This window comes from Genypterus blacodes, unplaced genomic scaffold (genome assembly GCF_046128005.1).
Source record: "Genypterus blacodes isolate CSIRO-AG114 ecotype Tasmania unplaced genomic scaffold, CSIRO-AGI_Gbla_v1 ptg000218l_1, whole genome shotgun sequence".
NCBI lineage: Eukaryota > Metazoa > Chordata > Actinopteri > Ophidiiformes > Ophidiidae > Genypterus > Genypterus blacodes.
This window is the reverse complement of record NW_027467017.1, coordinates 264,070-281,372: the sequence shown is the minus strand read 5'-3', so window position 1 is coordinate 281,372 and position 17,303 is coordinate 264,070. Positions and strand designations below refer to the sequence as shown.

The 17,303-nt window shown below is 49.7% G+C and overlaps 1 protein-coding gene across 1 annotated transcript in view; it reads left to right on the top strand.

The window, feature by feature from the left end:
• LOC143016224 (A-type potassium channel modulatory protein DPP6-like) overlaps positions 1-17,303 on the top strand; it is a 52,373-nt gene that overhangs the window by 26,714 nt on the left and 8,356 nt on the right. Inside the window, exons 2-10 of the mRNA XM_076170468.1 lie at positions 4,372-4,486; positions 6,538-6,636; positions 10,475-10,569; positions 10,744-10,818; positions 11,200-11,252; positions 11,967-12,048; positions 14,300-14,420; positions 16,934-17,088; positions 17,173-17,270. Of these exons, the coding sequence (XP_076026583.1) occupies positions 4,372-4,486; positions 6,538-6,636; positions 10,475-10,569; positions 10,744-10,818; positions 11,200-11,252; positions 11,967-12,048; positions 14,300-14,420; positions 16,934-17,088; positions 17,173-17,270 (893 nt within the window). The remainder of the gene's footprint in view (positions 1-4,371; positions 4,487-6,537; positions 6,637-10,474; positions 10,570-10,743; positions 10,819-11,199; positions 11,253-11,966; positions 12,049-14,299; positions 14,421-16,933; positions 17,089-17,172; positions 17,271-17,303) is intronic.

Genomic DNA, 17,303 nt, shown 5'->3' with positions numbered 1-17,303 from the left:
TCCAGCATCACGCCAACGCTTTCTCTCATTCATCATCTGCCATTCCCCTCATTCTCCCACCCGTGAGCCGTTCATAAACATGTACGTCCACCTTAACAATACCAGTCCAATGCTCTGGACTGATTTTTCCTTTTCTCCTCTTTCTTGCTGAGACTCTTTGCGTGCTCTCCTTCTTGACTCCTGATCACTGTTGCTGTCATTATGTCCAGCCGCAGCGTTACATTCATAAGGTCTGGTACAGAGACCTACCTCTGGTACAAATGAACTACCTACGAACCTACAAATAAGCATCGTCTCAAGAATACAAGCTCCGTCACTGCCACACCGATCCATACTTGACAATCGCTTATACATTCACTGAGGCAATTTAGGCTGTTTGTTAATCTTTGTACTTTTAGGTAAAGCTACAAACCCTACAAAGTATACCCACGTAGCCACATAACGACTCTTTGAACACTCCAACAGTCTCTCTGTCACTAGCAGGCTCTGTGGACAGCAGTGGCTCCAGAGAAGCACGAGTCGGCCCTGATGGTGGAGTTTCGCATGTTAAGCTTGCAATTCTGAAGGATAACGCTGTATTTTTAGCAACGCCATTCAAGTAGCGGTGTATTCTGCTACTGAAGCTGGAGCCTGGTTATCGTTTGTTCCTTCAGTACACACACACACACACACGCACACGCACACACACAGACTTCGCTCAAACAATCACCAATGAGTTGATTCATTCAGATCACAATGGGCTCAGATCCTCTCTTGAATGTTTTGGTCAAGCTTCGGGCTGTTCTGTCAGTGAAGTTTCCGTCAGTCAAACTTGCACTCGCAGGCTGCTTCCTGTCTCCTTGGTGCTCGGTTTCGACCTTCTGCTTCTGTAGTCCGTTGTAATCGCCTTTTTATTACTCCAGCCCACAAGGTCTAGCTAATTAGTCCAATCATTATTGTAATTACGGATCACAGAGGCATGATGGGGGAAGGTTAGGCAAGGTTTAGCGCTGGGGTCCGCAGCCCTACTCGCCTTGAATAAGTGATTACCGTTGTTTCCTGTGAGCGTAGCGCAGAAGGACGCACATGTCGTAGCCTGGTATGGTTTCTGTTCTCCCGCCGGCAGATTTACAGAGAACGGGCCTTTTTCTTCATGCCTCTCTCCTGCTGAGGTATGGATCACAGGCAGGGAGCTCAACATGACCCAGGGTGACTCATAGAAAATCACTGCTCCTTCTCTCTGACGTTAATTAGCATCGGGGTAACTGTACTGACTCGCTGTGAGGGGCGTGTCAGGTAACGGAAAAACACGTTAGCCAGCTGTTGCATGTCGTAGAGCCAAGAAAATGCTAAGTGGACGTCAAATCTGTGTGTGTGTGTGTGTGTGTGTGTGTGTGTGTGTGTGTGTGTGTGTGTTAAATGGGAGAAAGGGGGAGACAATATTGGCCTCAACATGGAGACGCAGGAGGTTAAATCGCTGCTTTAGTTCTTTTATGTAAAGAAATCCACAGAATAGTTTCTCTTCTGCAAGAACAAATGAATCGAGTTAGCAAAGGTGAACGGGTCGCGTACGTCCAAACTGTTTACTTTAGCTTACAACTTGTAGATTCAGCATCGCCAACTGGTTGTTTGCAATGTCCAAGTTGTGAAAGACAACACATGTGAGACAAATAGTGCTGAGCTCAACCATCAGATAGCAGCATTAGCTTAGCCTTTGCCTGTTTTCTGAACGGCTTTAGGCCTTGTTCAGTGAATGTGTTTGTGTGTATGAATCCAGAGCGTTGTGTGACAGTGAGGCTGGCAGCTTTGTGCTTGTGCGCTCATCAGTGTGTGGCTGTTTGTACCTGAAGCTCATTTTGCCGAGGCTTCTTCCTTCCACTGATAAAATGCTTCAATCTGCAGAGAGAATCTTTACCTGGCACAGAGTTTCGTCGGGCTGAGATTCCACACGTTGTCCAGCAGCAGCTGTGTTGATTCAAAGCGATAATGGAACCAAATTGCACGGACGTTTAGAGGAGCGGCCCATTTTACTCTGACTAAATTGTTTTCGCTCCACTTGAAGACTCCACTGTGAGTTTGTGTGAACGTCTCTCTGAGCTCAGCTGAAGCTCCACAGTGACCTCATGTTCATGGGACGGCCTGGGCTTTTGGGCTTTTTCTCAGGTTGAAGTTGAAGCAGCTTTAATACAAATAACTCCTCCTCTGTGTGTGTGTGTATGTGTGTGTGTGTGTGTGTGTGTGTGTGTGTGTGTGAGAGAGCCTGAGTTTGAATAGTTTTAAACATTTCAACCAGAAAATAGCAGGAGCTGATTGGGGAACGCTCAGTGTGCACAGTGGTGCTGGAGCAAGAGGGAGTAGAAGTGTGTGTACATTAGACACAGTCATCACTCAGCTGTTGCTCAAATTGATCTTGCGGTTTTTTGTCCTGTTGCTTTCCATTTTTCACTCGATATCCTGAGCGCTCTCCTCGTCGGAAATCCGCTGCAGGACTCTGAGCCGTCGCACGCCGTATCGATCGGCACAGCCACCGGCCGGCTCCGCGCCAGGCTTTCATCCGAACCTGCAGGAGGATTTTAATTCCTGCAGAAGAAAGAGAATATTCCAGATAGATGGCTCAGCACAGAACAAAGAGGGGGAAGGGAGGGGGGGGGGAATCCAATCATATTACAGATATTATAGATTGTCAGCTCATGCACGCATCATTGTGTTTCATCAATGCGTCAATGGACCCGGCGGAGCAAATAGAAGTAAACTCATGACCCAGCATGTTTGTTGTTTATGTTTATGGATCTCTTCATGGCGTGATAATTGGCCCCGGGCTGTTTTATATCACAGCTCATAGAGAGAGAGCGGCTCCATAAAGTTTGAGGTTCATTTCAAGTCCAAACTGTGAGACTGTGAAGGTGTAGCCCCCCCCCCCGCCCCCCCACTGCAGCTCCAGACTCCACACTGACGACTGTGAGATCCTCCCGTACACGATGACGGAGCTCAGGTGGAGCGGCCGCCGTTTTACAAAATAAAACAACTTCTTTTATCGCAATTTCTCATTTCACACCAGACGCATGCTGACCCGCCAAAATAAAAGTTGACATTGGGTGGCTGTTGGCCCAGCAGTGAGGTGGATTAGGAAGGTGGCGGTGGCTCTGCTGGGTCCACCGCCTTGTGTTTGTCCACTTGTGCCACCCTGGCGTGTCGGCTAACTAAGCGGCCCCTGTGTTGATGAACGTGGCTAATGGCCACTCTGGCTCTAAATGGCCCGGCCGCTCTTATCTGCAGTCTAATGATGTGTCTGGCTCCTTTCAATTAAGGTGCCAACCAGGTCACTAAAAGGTTTGCTTCACAGATCGGCCATTCAGCTCCGTTAATGCCCTGCTGTGTTTTCATGGCCACGGCTCCCTCAAGCACACGGCCGGCTTCACTCCTTTATCCTCTGTAAACTAATTAACAACTCCTTAATCCTTCTCTAATAGTTTTGGGGATTTAACTCCTTGTGAGCCGTCCCTTTTGTTTGCTGTTGTGGTTGCCATGGCAGTTATCGCTGCACCTGCCAGACCAGACGGAGGGCTAAGGTGACGGGTTCTTTGCGGTGGCGGTTGGCGGCTGTAGGTCGTCGTTCTTGGACCCTCGTGAGCGTCAACGCATGAAGGTGGTGACACGTTTCGGTCGTCTTTGCGTAGCAGAGTGCAGTACGTAGCACACATGAAGCTTTAGGCTGAGGTGGAGTCTTCTTCCTCCTTCCTGTTTGAAGCACATGCAGGTTGTTGCCGCCTCGTGCGTTTCCTCAGCTCTGCATTAAACGCCGCTCCTCTGCTTTGCTAGCTTGCGGCCGTACTTTGCTTTGGTTCCACATTCATTTCTTTGAAATCCCTTTGTTGTTTCAGGTCAAATTAAACCGCTGGGAGTTAATTTCTTTACGGTTTTAGTTGTCTCACAGAAACGCCTGAAGGTTTCTCCCAGTTGAGTTTGTTTGTTTCTGATGGGTTTGAGCCTCTTCAGCGTTGTCGTCAGCGCTCACTTTATATCCGTCACCTTGGTTTGCAGGCCGACGCTCGGCTCATCTAGGTTTCCTCCTCCTCCTCCTCCTCCTCCTCCTCCCCTCGTTGCTGCCTTCCTGGAAGCTGCTACTGTCTCATATTCGTCCTTGCTGAAACCCCCAGGTTCCTTCCTCTCACAGCTCCTCTCTTCCTCACTGTTCCCTCGTCTTAAACCTCTTCCCCCTCCCTCTGGGTATTTATCCTCTCTTGCTTGTCTGATCGTGTTTTCGTTACTTTTTTTGTCCTGTAAATCCTAATCTGACTCGTCTCCCTTCAGCATGTCTGACCGTGCCCTCCTCTTCCTCCCTCTCTCTCTCTCTCTCTCTCTCTCTCTCTCTCTCTCTCTCTCTCTCTGCAGGAGCTGGTGGGCAGCAACCCTCCGCAGAGGAACTGGAAAGGAATAGCGATCGCCCTTCTTGTCATTCTGGTCATCTGCTCGCTGATCGTCACCTCCGTCATCCTGTTGACACCAAGTACGCAGCGCCACCGTGCAGCCGCACAACGACGTGTTTACTGGGCCATTATCATGCACAGACATGCCCATTAGCTCTCACAGTCGATATCAACACACGCCCATGACAACGCACGAGTCTGTGTGGGTGTGTGTGTGTGTGTGTGTGTGTGTGTGTGGGGGGGGGGGGGGGGGGTTCATGTTGATGCAGTGGCTGTGATGTCACAGTTTGTCACGATGGTAATCTGTGAAGGTCAGAAGAATGAAGTATGAGTCCTCAGTGCGCTCTGAGAACTGGTTTAGTCCAGTCGTGCACAGGAGTACACACAGTATTTCACTACAGTTCCAGTTCCAGTGGTTCCAGTGGTTCCAGTGGTGTTCTCCCATGCAGTGTAGCCGCTGGTCGGCCTGATGGTGGCGCTGTACTAACGACATGGTCGAGTCAAAGCTCTGTAGTTTTGTCGGTGTACATGTGTCGTTATGATTATGACTGAGCAGAGGCGGTGAGTCCTGCTGACACACACACACACACACACTCACACACACACACTCACACATACACACCTTGCGGGGCTTGGGTTTGTCTCTGACCTTCAGGCTTGGCGTTTGCATATTCTCATGAAGGTTTAATCAGAAGCCCGTCTGTCAGTCCTCGGGCTCCTTACGCCCCTGATGTGCTTTCATACGCCGCCGCCGCCAAATCACTCAATATCATCGCCAATACAATTCAGTTACTAAGACAACAATGGCTGTGTCCTTGGATATGATTTCCTGTCATCGCCGACGCAGGTAATGAGGTGTGTGTGTGTGTGGGGGTCTGTGTGTGTGTGTGTGTGTGTGTGATCATGGATGTTCCCCTGCCACCCTCTAACTGCACCTGACAACCAGTGTGTTGTCACCCAGCTCACACACACAGAGACACCTTGGATCGTAGACGGGCTCGTGCTTCATCTGACTGAGCGCCCGCGTCGCCCTAGCAGTGAAATGTTTAACTCTCAGCGCTCTCAAACTCAAACTCGGCCGCGTCGTCTCGCTGGCCGCTCATAAATCTGGCTTTCAGCAGCGTCGTAAAATCGCTGTTTATGCCCTGAAACGTCAGCGTGTGGGGCGCAGGAGACACACACGACACGACGCGACCTTAAGCGCACACAAAGATGGCACATATGGCTTCATAGGTGGGACTGTGGAAGTTTCAGAGGCTCAGACAGATAAACACATCTGTGCAACTTCCTGTCTGACGTCTGAATATGCTCTGTGATGTTTGGTGCAGACGGACGGCTTGAGCAGGAACGCCACAGCCCTGATCCTCGCTGAAATGCAGCCGTTAATGGGGAAATGTTCAGGAGACGTTCTTATTCCTCCCGCTCTTCCCTTCATCTCCTCTTCCTTTGTGCCGTCTCGTTCCTCTGCGTTCTCAAACGGAAGAAATTGCTTCCCGGCGTCGCTGTCGGAGCCAAATATGTTATCTTGCAGTGTAAAATGACAGCTGCGGCGCCGACGCTGACTTCAAACACGGAACAGACTCCTCTCCTGCAGCAACATCAGCGGTTCGATCTCCAAAGCAACCAACATGTCCACCAAACCCTGTCAAGGTGTCTGCAGGAGACACAAAGCCTCACGGTATAAGTCCAGTTGGTCTGCATGAGGCTAACATGCCGGCGAGACTCTGTGTCTAACATGTAAACCAGTCTGCTGGTAGACTTGGCAGCGTGTCTTCTTCTCTTCAGGTCTGTAGGTCTTTGAAGGGACCCGTGTGGATCCATGAACACGTGTTAAAGCTCCGGACTACAAACCTGCTGATGCGACCCAAAGTCAAATTTCCTCAATTGGAACAGGAGGAAAAGTAATCAAGCAGTCTTTGGCCTCCGGCCGCACACACCCAGGTGAAATGAGACTGAACTGCAGGACACTCCTGATGAAGCTGTGCTCGTCTTCATCAAAGCCCTGAGGAAGATCTGACCTGGTTTTTTGCTCTTTAAACAGTTTGCGGTCTGCGGGACAACGTTGTTGAACTGATCAGGTCATGTGTGTTTGTCTCTTTGTATGCTGACGACGCTCTTGTTTGTGCTGCAGGGGAGGACGACCGCCTGGCGCTGAAGGGGAAGGTGACCATCGGCGACCTCTTCAACAAACACCTCAAGGTTCATGACCCCAACGCCAAGTGGATAAGCAGTAAGTGTTCCACAGACACATAAGGGACGGAGACACACTCTTAATAAAGTCTTTCCCCTCCAAGTGTTAACTAAGCCTAAGCCTAACCCTGAGAGCCACACGGTCTACAGTCAGACCGGCTCAGATCAGCTGATAGGGATCAGGAAGAAAAGCTGAGAGGAAAATGCAGCTTGTTGGAAACTCATCCATCAAAATCTGTCCCAACCCCCGAAACCCTGATGGCCTGAGCTGTCCAGCAGCCGGACAGGAAGTAAGGCTAACAAAGCAGGTTTACGCTCATTTGCAGCCGGACGTTTTTACAAGCGGTTGGACCGAGCAGAAGTGGAAGCGTAGCTGGAAAACGGGCGACAGGCGGGACAAAGTGGCTGCGTGAGGAGAATCTGCTGTGGCAGAATGAACGGACGAGGAAGAGCAAACGCAGCACGCAGGCAGAAATCTCCTCCAAATGGACTAAACAAACGCACAAAGTCCCAACAGATCGCTCCGGTGCACCTTTAGAACTGCTTCAGCACCCCGTAACACAATATATCCTATAAAGTATAACACCAGGTATTCAACAGTCAACTCTGCTGCTCACAGTGACGTTTAGAAAACAGCTTCTCTGTGTGTGTGTGTGTGTGTGTGTGTGTGTGTCTTTACGTTGGTGTGGAGGTGCGACAGTGACTGAGTGGAGTGATGAGCTGGATTCTGTGGCGTCTCGCTGCCTGATGAAGCCGTTTCCTCTCGTCACACACGTTTCCCTCTGTGATTAGATTTATAATTGGATGTGATTAGAAAGATAAACGGCCGTATTGATTACATTTGTACTTTGGTGCGACGTGTTGCCCCTCCTCTGCATCTCAGACTCTCACAGCTTCAATACCTCAGCCCTGAAGGAGAAACGCGGCATCTCTGTCCGCAGTAGTTCAGGTATTATCTGCGATGCCCACTGCCAGAATGAGGTTTCAGCTCCACAGAAACCGAAGCCGTGACCTGAACAGCTTCCTGTGTGATGGAGCTCAGAGCTGGAGGAGCTTTTGTTTTGTTCCCCGTGAGCAGCAGCCGTGAAACCAGAGTCGTCATTAGACAGCCGCTCTGCTCGCGCCGCTCTGTCATCCTCCTGCTCGCTGACAGACGCAGCCTTGATCTCAGGTATTTATAGGGAATCATTAGGTTCAGACGGGGAGGAGGCAGGAGAGACGGAGACAGAAAGAGACAGAGAGACAGACAGACAGAGACAGACAGAAACGGAGACAGACGGAGACAGAAAGAGACAGAGAGACAGACAGACAGAGACAGACAGAAACGGAGACAGACGGAGACAGAGACAGACAGAAACGGAGACAGGCTGATGAGTTTGTCTTTGTTATTGGAGTGGAGGTGTTTTTACCTTTTAGCTTCCTGAGCCGTCTCTCTCTCTCTCTCTCTCTCTCTCTCTCTCTCTCTCTCTCTCTCTCTCTCTCTCTCTCTCTCTCTCTCTCTCTGAAATTGAATTTTCTAAAATCTAATTTGGCTCTGGGTTTGATGTTTCTCAACTCCCATCATTGAATTCCAGGAAGGCTTTGTGATTTCCTGCTGCTCACTGGTCTCGCGTGTGTTTCTGTAGCGTCTCAGCTTTGGGTTGTCTGCTCTTCATCTGACTCCTCCTCAGTATTCTCCTCACGTCCTGCAGCTTCTTCCACAGGTGAGGCGATTGCACGGTGAGCAAACATGGCTGATATCCCACGTATGCCTGATTTGAACGCCATCTGAATCACACAGACGCGGTGGCGGCGGCGGCGGCGTCCCTGCGGGGGCTCGACGCTCCGAGCAGCTGCTTCCCTCTGTAACAGCCGACTCGCCGCCAACGCCTCTCATCCCGCTGATGTTTGTTAGATATGGCGAGGATCAGGCAGGAGCGCGTGTTGCCGCCGTGACTTAGAGAGAAGGGATGTTTGTTTTGTCTCTCAGCTCGCTCGGCCTCTGGTCTGTGATGTTTATGTGAAGTGATCACTTGGAGGGAGATTAGCCAGTTGTCTCGCTGGTTTATTGACGTTTCACGGCGGCGCCTCCGTGACTCAACATGAGTAACGACGTGAGACTTGTTTGTTAATGGACTTCTGCGACTTCTCCTCTTCTCACCAGTGAGCTCCGAGCCGCTCTGGGAGTATACAGAGCTTCTTTTTTCTTTCAAGCCTGCTAGTAAACAGCAGCTGCTAGCTTAGAGCAACGCGACGTGCCAAGGGAAGTTTGGCGGTCTGATCTTCCTCCACATCAACAGACACAAACATTACAGGTGACATTCACGTACGCTCCTCTCGCCCATGTCGCAGCACCGCTATGTGCACTGAGTGACAACAGCTGCTTGCCTTCACAGACAGTGATGTGTAGGCTCGTTAGTCTCCTACTTTGTGGGCGTGTCTAACCACAGGTATGTGACGGGAGTGATGGACCAATCAGACGCGAGGGTCCAGCTTCAGCTCGGGACCTGCGGCGCCTCGAGCCGCTCCAGCTTCACGCTAATGAGGCAGAAATGAAGGTTTTCTGTGGAGATGTTTACTCCATTTACTGTTTTAGCAAAGTAAAAGATGCATTCCCAGGAGCAGGGGGGGGCGGAGCCAGGAGGAGAACGCCTGGTTGTGTTTCCCGCCGCCCCCGGGTGGGTTCAGATCTTCGGGGGTTTGCTCATTAAGTCTGTCAGTGTGGGAAATGAAAAGGCTCAGACGTGGAGTTCCCCCTCCCTCACCAGTGGAAACACAGCCAGGGAGTTTTAATTAAGAATCCTGGTGAATGTTTTATGAAGCTGTGTTCCTTTTTATAGCTCCTCTGAGCCGAAGGAGGCCTGAGCTCAGAGGGCTGATGTGTTTCCTGTAGGTCACACAGGAAGTGAAGCTGCTTTGAGTCTCTGCTGCTCTGCGAGTCACACAGGTGAAGGCAGGTAGAGGGGGAGGAGGTGAGCGACGCCACGGTCTCTCTCTCTCTCTCTCTCTCTCTCTCTCTCTCTCTCTCTCTCTCTCTCTGGCTCTCTCTCTCTCCGTCTCTCTCTCGCTCTGGCTCTCTCTTTGTGTCTCTGTCTGTCTCTCTCTCTCTCTCTCTGTTTCCCTTTACCCCACCTCTCTCTCTCTCTTTCTCTCTGTCTCCCCTGCTCCTCCTCCTCCTCCTCTTCCTCCCTGGAGTGTGACCGGGTTAGGGCTGCACCCAGGGCAGGAGGCTGTAGTAATGAGACATACTGCTGGGTAAAGGTATAGATCAGAGGAGAGAGAGAGAGAGAGAGAGGAAAGAGATCTCTGCCTTTGGAAGGGAGGAAGACAAAGAGCTGCAGAGGTGAAGACGAGATGATTAGGTTGGAAGTGATGAAGTCAGCAGGAGGGCGTCTGACAGGGCAGCGGAGGGAAACGGCTGAAAGCTCTGAAGTGCGTCTCAGCCGCACAAAGAAAAGAGAAGAAGAGCCGCCATTTGATGAGGAAGAGGGATGAGGAGGAGTCGCAGGTGTCTGAGTCCAGTGAAAGTGTCTGAAGTTTCCTTCTTCCATTTCTTTTTAATAATTCTTTCTTTTTCAGTTCATAGAATGTTTTCTATTGAAATCTTTTCTTTTACTTATATACATCAATATGAACTAATGTTAAATCTCTCTCTCTCTCTCTCTCTCTCTCCCCCCTCTCTTTCTCTCTCTCTCTCTCTCTCTCTCTCTCTCTTCCTCCCTCCCTCCCTCTCTCTCTCTCTCTCTCTCCCTCTCCCTCTCTCTCTCCCTCTCTCTCTCCCTCTCTCTCTCTCCCTCTCCCCCCCCTCCCTCTCTCTCTCCCTCCCCCCCCTCTCCCTCTCTCTCTCTCCCTCTCCCCCCCCCCTCTCCCTCTCTCTCTCTCCCCCTCCCCCCTCTCAGGTAGTGAACTGTTGTATCGTAATCGCGATGGCGACGTTGTCAGGTTCAACGTGGACACCGATGAGAAAAAGACCTTGGTGCATAACAAGAAGTTTGTAAGTCTTCCTTTCCTCCTCCTCGTCTTCTTCAAGTCAAAGCTCCCGATCGTTCTCTGTGACCGACGCCACTCAACATTTCCTCTGTCGTGGAGTCGATGAATGTGTCTCCTCTCTCTCCCTCGCTCCTCACAGCTCTCCTCTCTCTCTCTCTCTCTCTCTGCTCCGCCTCAGGAAATGTACAAAGCCAGCAAGTACGAGATGTCGCCCGACATGAATCACGTGCTGCTGGCCTACAACGTGGCACCGGTGAGCCTGTGTGTGTGTGTGTGTATGTGTGTGTGTGTGTGTGTGCGTGTGTGTGCGTGTGTGTGCGTGCAAGCATGCGGTTGCATTTATTATTCCATCCATGCCTCCATCACTTTGATAGTCATTCCGACACACACACACACACACACACACGCCCTGAGTACGCTCTCTATACTCCCCACTACATGCTTAAGCTCCGCCCCTCTTCACCTGTAGGTCACAGCAGTAAACGCCGCTCTGCATCTTAAGACAGGAACAGGAAGCTGCACGCTGGCGTTTCCTTGCTTTGTGTGTTTGGGCGATGAAGCATCCTCATTGTGTTCGTCCCAGCTGTAGTAAGCGACAGGTGAAGTGTTTGACGTGTGACTCCTCCCCCTGCAGGTGTACCAGCACTCCTACACCGCCTTCTACATCATCTGCAGTCTGGAGACGCCGTAAGTACGCCACGTTTACATCAGATCCTAAAGTCAACAAAGCCTGGCAAGCATCTGTGTGTGTGTGTGTGTGTGTGTGTGTGTGTGTGTGTGGTGTTTCTGTATTTATGTATTTACTTCCTGTTTGTTTTCTTGATCAGCTGGTTTGTGCTCTTTGTGTTTTTACTTTACAGACACACACTGATCCACACAATTTTGTATCTAATGTCGCACAAACATCAATAGGAAATAGTTTTAGAAGTAGAATCACCCCATGAGTGAAAACGAGACACACACACACTTGCGTAGCTTCTGAGCTGAGCTGAGCGTTTGGCGATCGACCCTCTGAGTCGTATCGACACATTCTGGTCACTTTGCTCTCTAAGTTAAAGTCTCACTTATTTGTCTGAATCTGTTTCCTTACTGCCACCTGGTGGTGACGTGGCACACAATCCCCACACGTGATGACCTCATTCATCCTTAACCTGCAGACAGAGACGAAGAGGCAGCGGCGTCTCTTAACTCTGCAGCCTGCACGCCGCTGCACTTTTCCCCATGAGCGCCGGTGACATCGCTGTAAAGCGCCGGGATTTATGGGCGCACTTAAACCTTTGTTCTCAGACGGGCTACACTTGTTCTGTGCTGTCGCAGTGCTGGAGTTACACTCTCACTGTGTGTGTGTGTGTGTGTGTGTGTGTGTTTATCTGATGGCACTTCCTCCTCTGTGCACACCAGGGGGACGTGGAACTTGAACCCTCCAGAGGTGCGAAACGCTCAGCTGCAGTACGCCGGGTGGGGACCTCAGGGTCAACAGCTGGTAAGAACAAGAATAACTCCCATCAGCCACCTGTGCTGACTGTTTACAGGCAAAGGCGTGTGGCAATATCATCTCTGCTGCCATTTATGTCTGAGCTCTGTCTGTTCCTCTGTCAGTGTGTAGATCTTCTTCTTCTTCTTCTTCTTCTTGCCTCCATATGAAGACCTGAGACTGCGTTACTATGGTGACACGCACGTTGACTAGTTTGGACAGATGCACATTGGATTTGGGTCGGGCTGAAAATCTCCCGCTTGACTTCCTTGCTGATGCACGGCAGTCATCACTTCCTGGTAGAAGCAGAATATGGATTTTGGTTTCTGATGAAGATCTCTGTGAGGCGTTAGACAGCTTTGGTCTGTTTGCCTCTCTAGTTTCCTTTTATAGAATATCCTTTTGTGAGGTGCTGAGAGAAACCAGCTGCCACTTGGTTCCATCCCAACACAAGTGGTGGAACTGAAACCATTTCCTCTGCATCTACTCCGGGGCGGCGTTACTGAATCTGCTGAGGAGAGAACGGCTCATTGATAGCATCGTGCTGCGGGGATGAGATCACTTACAGTCTGTCTGCCCTGCTAAGCAACAGACTGAAGCTTATCAATGCTCTGGTGTGGGATGAGTCATGGCAGAACCGAAGCATCCAAACAGAAGCGTTTCAAATGGAACAGTGTGAAGATTGACACGCTGAGGGAAGCGTTAGGTGAAGGAGTCGTAGCTTTAGAATGAATGAATGAATGAACTGGGCTCCAGCAGGTCGTTAGTGAGATTCTGGTGGTCTCTTCCTGTCGGTGGACGTATATGAATGTAAGGTAATACAGACACGGCGCATCAACATGGTGCTCTGGTTGTCTGTGATTGGCTCTCATCAGTCGGGTGGTTATGCTGTCAGAGCCCTCTGAGTCTTCATCCCGTTACAAGATAACTCACCGCTTTGGTTCTTGCCGTCGACTTCATGAATGAGACCTTGTTGTTCATGGCCAACAGGTAGAGCAGGTCTGGAAGTCTGCTTTAAACAAGAGAAACACATTTCCCAGTGTTTTCTGTTGGCAAACAAGCCACACAAAAGTAGCAAGCGCTTCAAAAGTTCAAAAAACGCTGCGGCTGTATTCCTGCTTCAGCCGCAGACGGAGGGCAGGTCTGCCGTCTGAGCCGTGGCCTAGTTTAGCTTCTGAACAGGGACTGGGCTCACACGGGCCTCCAGGTTTACCAAATGCCGCGTTGCTAAAACAACGGTCATGACACAAAATCCTAATTTAATCTGGTGATTCATTTGTTGGTTTTGCTGCTCATATAGACGTTTATAGGAAAATGCTGAGTCATCGTAATCTGAGTTATTGTAAATCAAAATCGGATCTACTTTAAGAAACCAGACAGTGACGGTTGCTAGGAGACGTTGTCTGCTGACTCCCAACTCTCACGCCTGATAATGACTGTTCACGTTTGTTATTAGGAAGAATGATGCATGCTGGGATATGTTCAGGAGAGTGTAGCTGTGCTGGAGTGGAGTGTTAACTAACGTGTGTGTGTGTGTGTGCGTGTGTTTGTGTGTGTGGCCTGGCAAAAGCTACACAGCTCCTGTGTTGTAGCTCGCTGAGGCCCAGCTTGATGGTTGATGAGTGGAGAGTGTGCTCAGAGTGACTGAAGCTTCCTGCTCTGGGCTAAAGCGTGCTGTAACAGCCTGAGATTAACGTTTTTAGAGCCTGACCTGGGAGCCAGTGGCGTCTCTCAGCAGGGTGCCGCTGCTGTGACCTTCACAGACCCGACAGCCCCGCAGGCTGCTCAGTGCGGAGCAGAGCGGCAGAGTCAAGGTCGGGCGCTCGGCTCGTTCCTCTCCGTGTTTTTGTTCTCGCAGAATTTTGACAGTTTTTGCTTTTGTCGTTTCATTAAATAGATAAAGAAATAATGTGCAGCATGATGTCATGATGTGAGGCGCAATGTCCACATATTTGTCCACATATTTCTTGTTCTATTTCTTAATCCTGGCAGTCAGCACCTCATATAATACATGATGGGTTTATTTTAATCAGGAGAGCTGCGGTGTTTAATCTAGAACATTCACAGTGAAGATTGTTCTGTTTGTCTCCATTTGTCTTTATGTCAGTGTTCCATGTGATTTATGTGAAGTCGTCACAGTTGAGTGACTCTTCAGGATGGAGTGTGTTGTGGTGGACGTCAACAGGATTTCTACGAGCACATTTCTCTGTTTCAGGGTTGAAGAAGATCTCTGAATCCTATGTTTCCTGTCCTTTTGCAGATCTTCGTCTTTGAGAACAACGTCTACTACCGCTCCACGGTGGAGAGCCGCTCCATCCGCCTGGTCTCCACCGGCAAGGAGGGCGTCATCTTCAACGGGCTCAGCGATTGGCTGTACGAAGGTAAGCCTGAACATATTAAAGCTCTGATGTAGCTTTGATGGGCTGACCTTTGTGTCTGAAGCACCAAAGTCACGACAGCCAGCATGAAAAATATGTTCCATTAACGTTTTCCTTCTCACTGCTTATAATATTTACATACGCAGGAATATGTGCATTAGCAAGTAATGACACGAGACAAAGTGACCCCCAAAGGTCTGCATGGACATGAGTCTCACACGCAGGACGTCTGGACTCACTGAAGGTGAATTGGAAAGGAAAAGGAATGAAAGTTCTACATCCATCATTTTGCTTAATTAAAGAAGTAAGAATAAGATGTTGCAGCCACCAATCACTCGCACCAGCGACCACAGCTCCGTCTGCCTGACAGGAAGCAGGACGGGCGCCGGGGTAACGCCGCAGTAATGAATTTATATCCTCGCCGCTCCAGCGAATCTGCTCTGTAATACCAGAGGAAAGGGAGACAGGAAGGCGAGACAGGGAAGAGAGGAACATGGGGGGGCAGCTCGGCTTTGATTCCACCCGTTCACCTCGTCGACGGTTTGGTTCCGTCTGCCGAGGAGAGAGGAGAGGATTTATGACACGGAGGGGACACGATGGTTTTAGTCCGGTGTGATAATAAGAGGAGATTCATGACCGCAGTAAAAGCTAAACGATCTCGTATAATGAAGCTAGCGCCTTGTAACTTAAATGTTCTTTGGCTATTCTATTGTTCTCTCTGTTGGCCTCAGCCGTTGTTTTACTTTGTGTTTGTATGCAACACTGCTGCCCTCTGTTGGAACCTTTAGGGTATTATATTCTGAATATAGGAGTTGTGTTTGTACAGATCTTCAGCACGACACTGGAAGGTGACCAATGTGTCCTTGGCCACCGTGATGTCATCCAAAGTCGTCCCCAGGACCTTTGATTGATTGATTTGTTCATTATTTTCCTCTTTAGTCGAGTCTGAATCTGCCATGAAGTCACGTCGGCCACTTGACTCACAATCGCGGCGTCTCGTGTATTAAAAATGTCGCTGGGTCTATCAGAGTCCTACAGACCTGAAGAGGAGAAGAAGAACATCTACACACTGACAGAGGAACACACAGAGGAACACACACCCTTTAAAGCCACAAACATCTCTTTGGTTCCGCTCCCGGTGCTCTGCCTCTTGAACACTTTGTACCTGAATCCCAGCGTTTCCTGCTGAGCAGCACCAGCAGGCTCCTCATCGGCGCCTCAGGCGAGCAACGGCAAACTCCAGCAAATGTCACCGTTGTCGCCGTTTGCACCTGATGAGCGGAGTGTGAAGGTGCTGCAGGCCGAGCGTGCGGTGAAGCGAGGCCTCAGACGGCAGGCGTACCTCAGCAGTGTGAACGGACTGAGGCCTTCATATGAACATGCTGCATATAAAGTCACTCCACAGTTAATGAAAATGCTAATTGGTGTGTCTTAATTCCCTGGAGGCGGCACACAGACGCACAGATAAACAGCATTAATGACATTTTAATTGCAAAAGTAGCTTTAGATGTAGCTCGTGGGAAATTGAGCTATAAGTGGAACAATAATGTTGATGCCATCCGTCCTGTAGATTTAATCATGTGTGTGAATGTACGCCCTGGATTAATATTGTCAAAAGGTTTTTTCATACACACATAGGATCAAGGACACACACACACGCACATTTAGATACTTTATTTATGTCCACATACTGTAAAGAAGAAAAGTAAAGAAAAGAAGAAGAAAAGCCTTGCTTCAACCTCACATTCCACTTCACACCTCACAGGGAACAGAATTGCATTGTGGGTGCAACAGGTAGCTGTGTAGTAGCTGTAACAGCAGTAAGTAGCTGTGTAGCTGTGTTTAGTGTCACACACACACACACACACACGTCTCATGGGAACTTTCCATGTCACAAAGTTCTGTTGGTGAAGTTAGTTTCTGTGTGTTGTCACTGAGACACACACACACACACACAAACCACCCAAAAACCAAAGTTGTCAGGTGTAAGGACATTGCGTGTTGCTTTTTGGTGGGGAGAAATTGGTTTTGGGTTCATTTGTGGGAAACGCAGCAGAGTTCTATTCTGGGCCATCCTGAGATTAAAGGCTGCTGTGATTTATGACCTCAGGATTTGGTGTGGGTGTGTGTGTGTGTGTGTGCATCCAAACATAGAAGACAAGTGAAGCAAAGAGTCGTGTGCAGAAAGCAGTTAGTTTTGCTTCAAGGGCAACGATTCAAATCTATTTTTAGGGGCACTTTTGGGGGTCATTCTGCCATCTTGTCTCATCGGATACAGAGCGACTCTGACACATCTGTTTGCAATATCGGCTCCATTTTCTGTCCCTGAACACACTTCAGTGGATCGGCAAAGTCACAGACTCCCACAGATTCCCTACGCGAGCCCACAGGAGACACAGGTCACCTTCACACAGGAACAATGACAAGATAACAAGGACAAATGGCCGAGGAATAGTGGTCGAGTGTTTTAATGCAGTTTTCAAGGGCATTTCGCTGACACTCATTTCCTCTTCCAGAAGAGATCTTTCACTCCAACATCGCCCACTGGTGGTCTCCAGATGGCGCCCGGTTAGCATACGCTACCATCAACGACACGCTGGTGCCCAGGATGGAGCTGCCCATGTTCACAGGCTCGCTCTACCCTATGGGGAAGGAGTACCACTACCCTAAGGTCTGCAGGCCTTGAAAAGATGAAGAGGATGATGGTTTAAAGTGGACGTGAAGGTAACTCTCCTCCTTCCTTTGTCCCGTCCAGGCAGGCGAGGAGAACCCGGTCATCACTCTGTACGTCGTGAACCTGAACGGCCCCCTGCACACCATCGAGATGAAGAGGCCGGAGGACCCCAGGATAGGGTGGGGGAGTGCAAAGCGGTCATGTGACACACA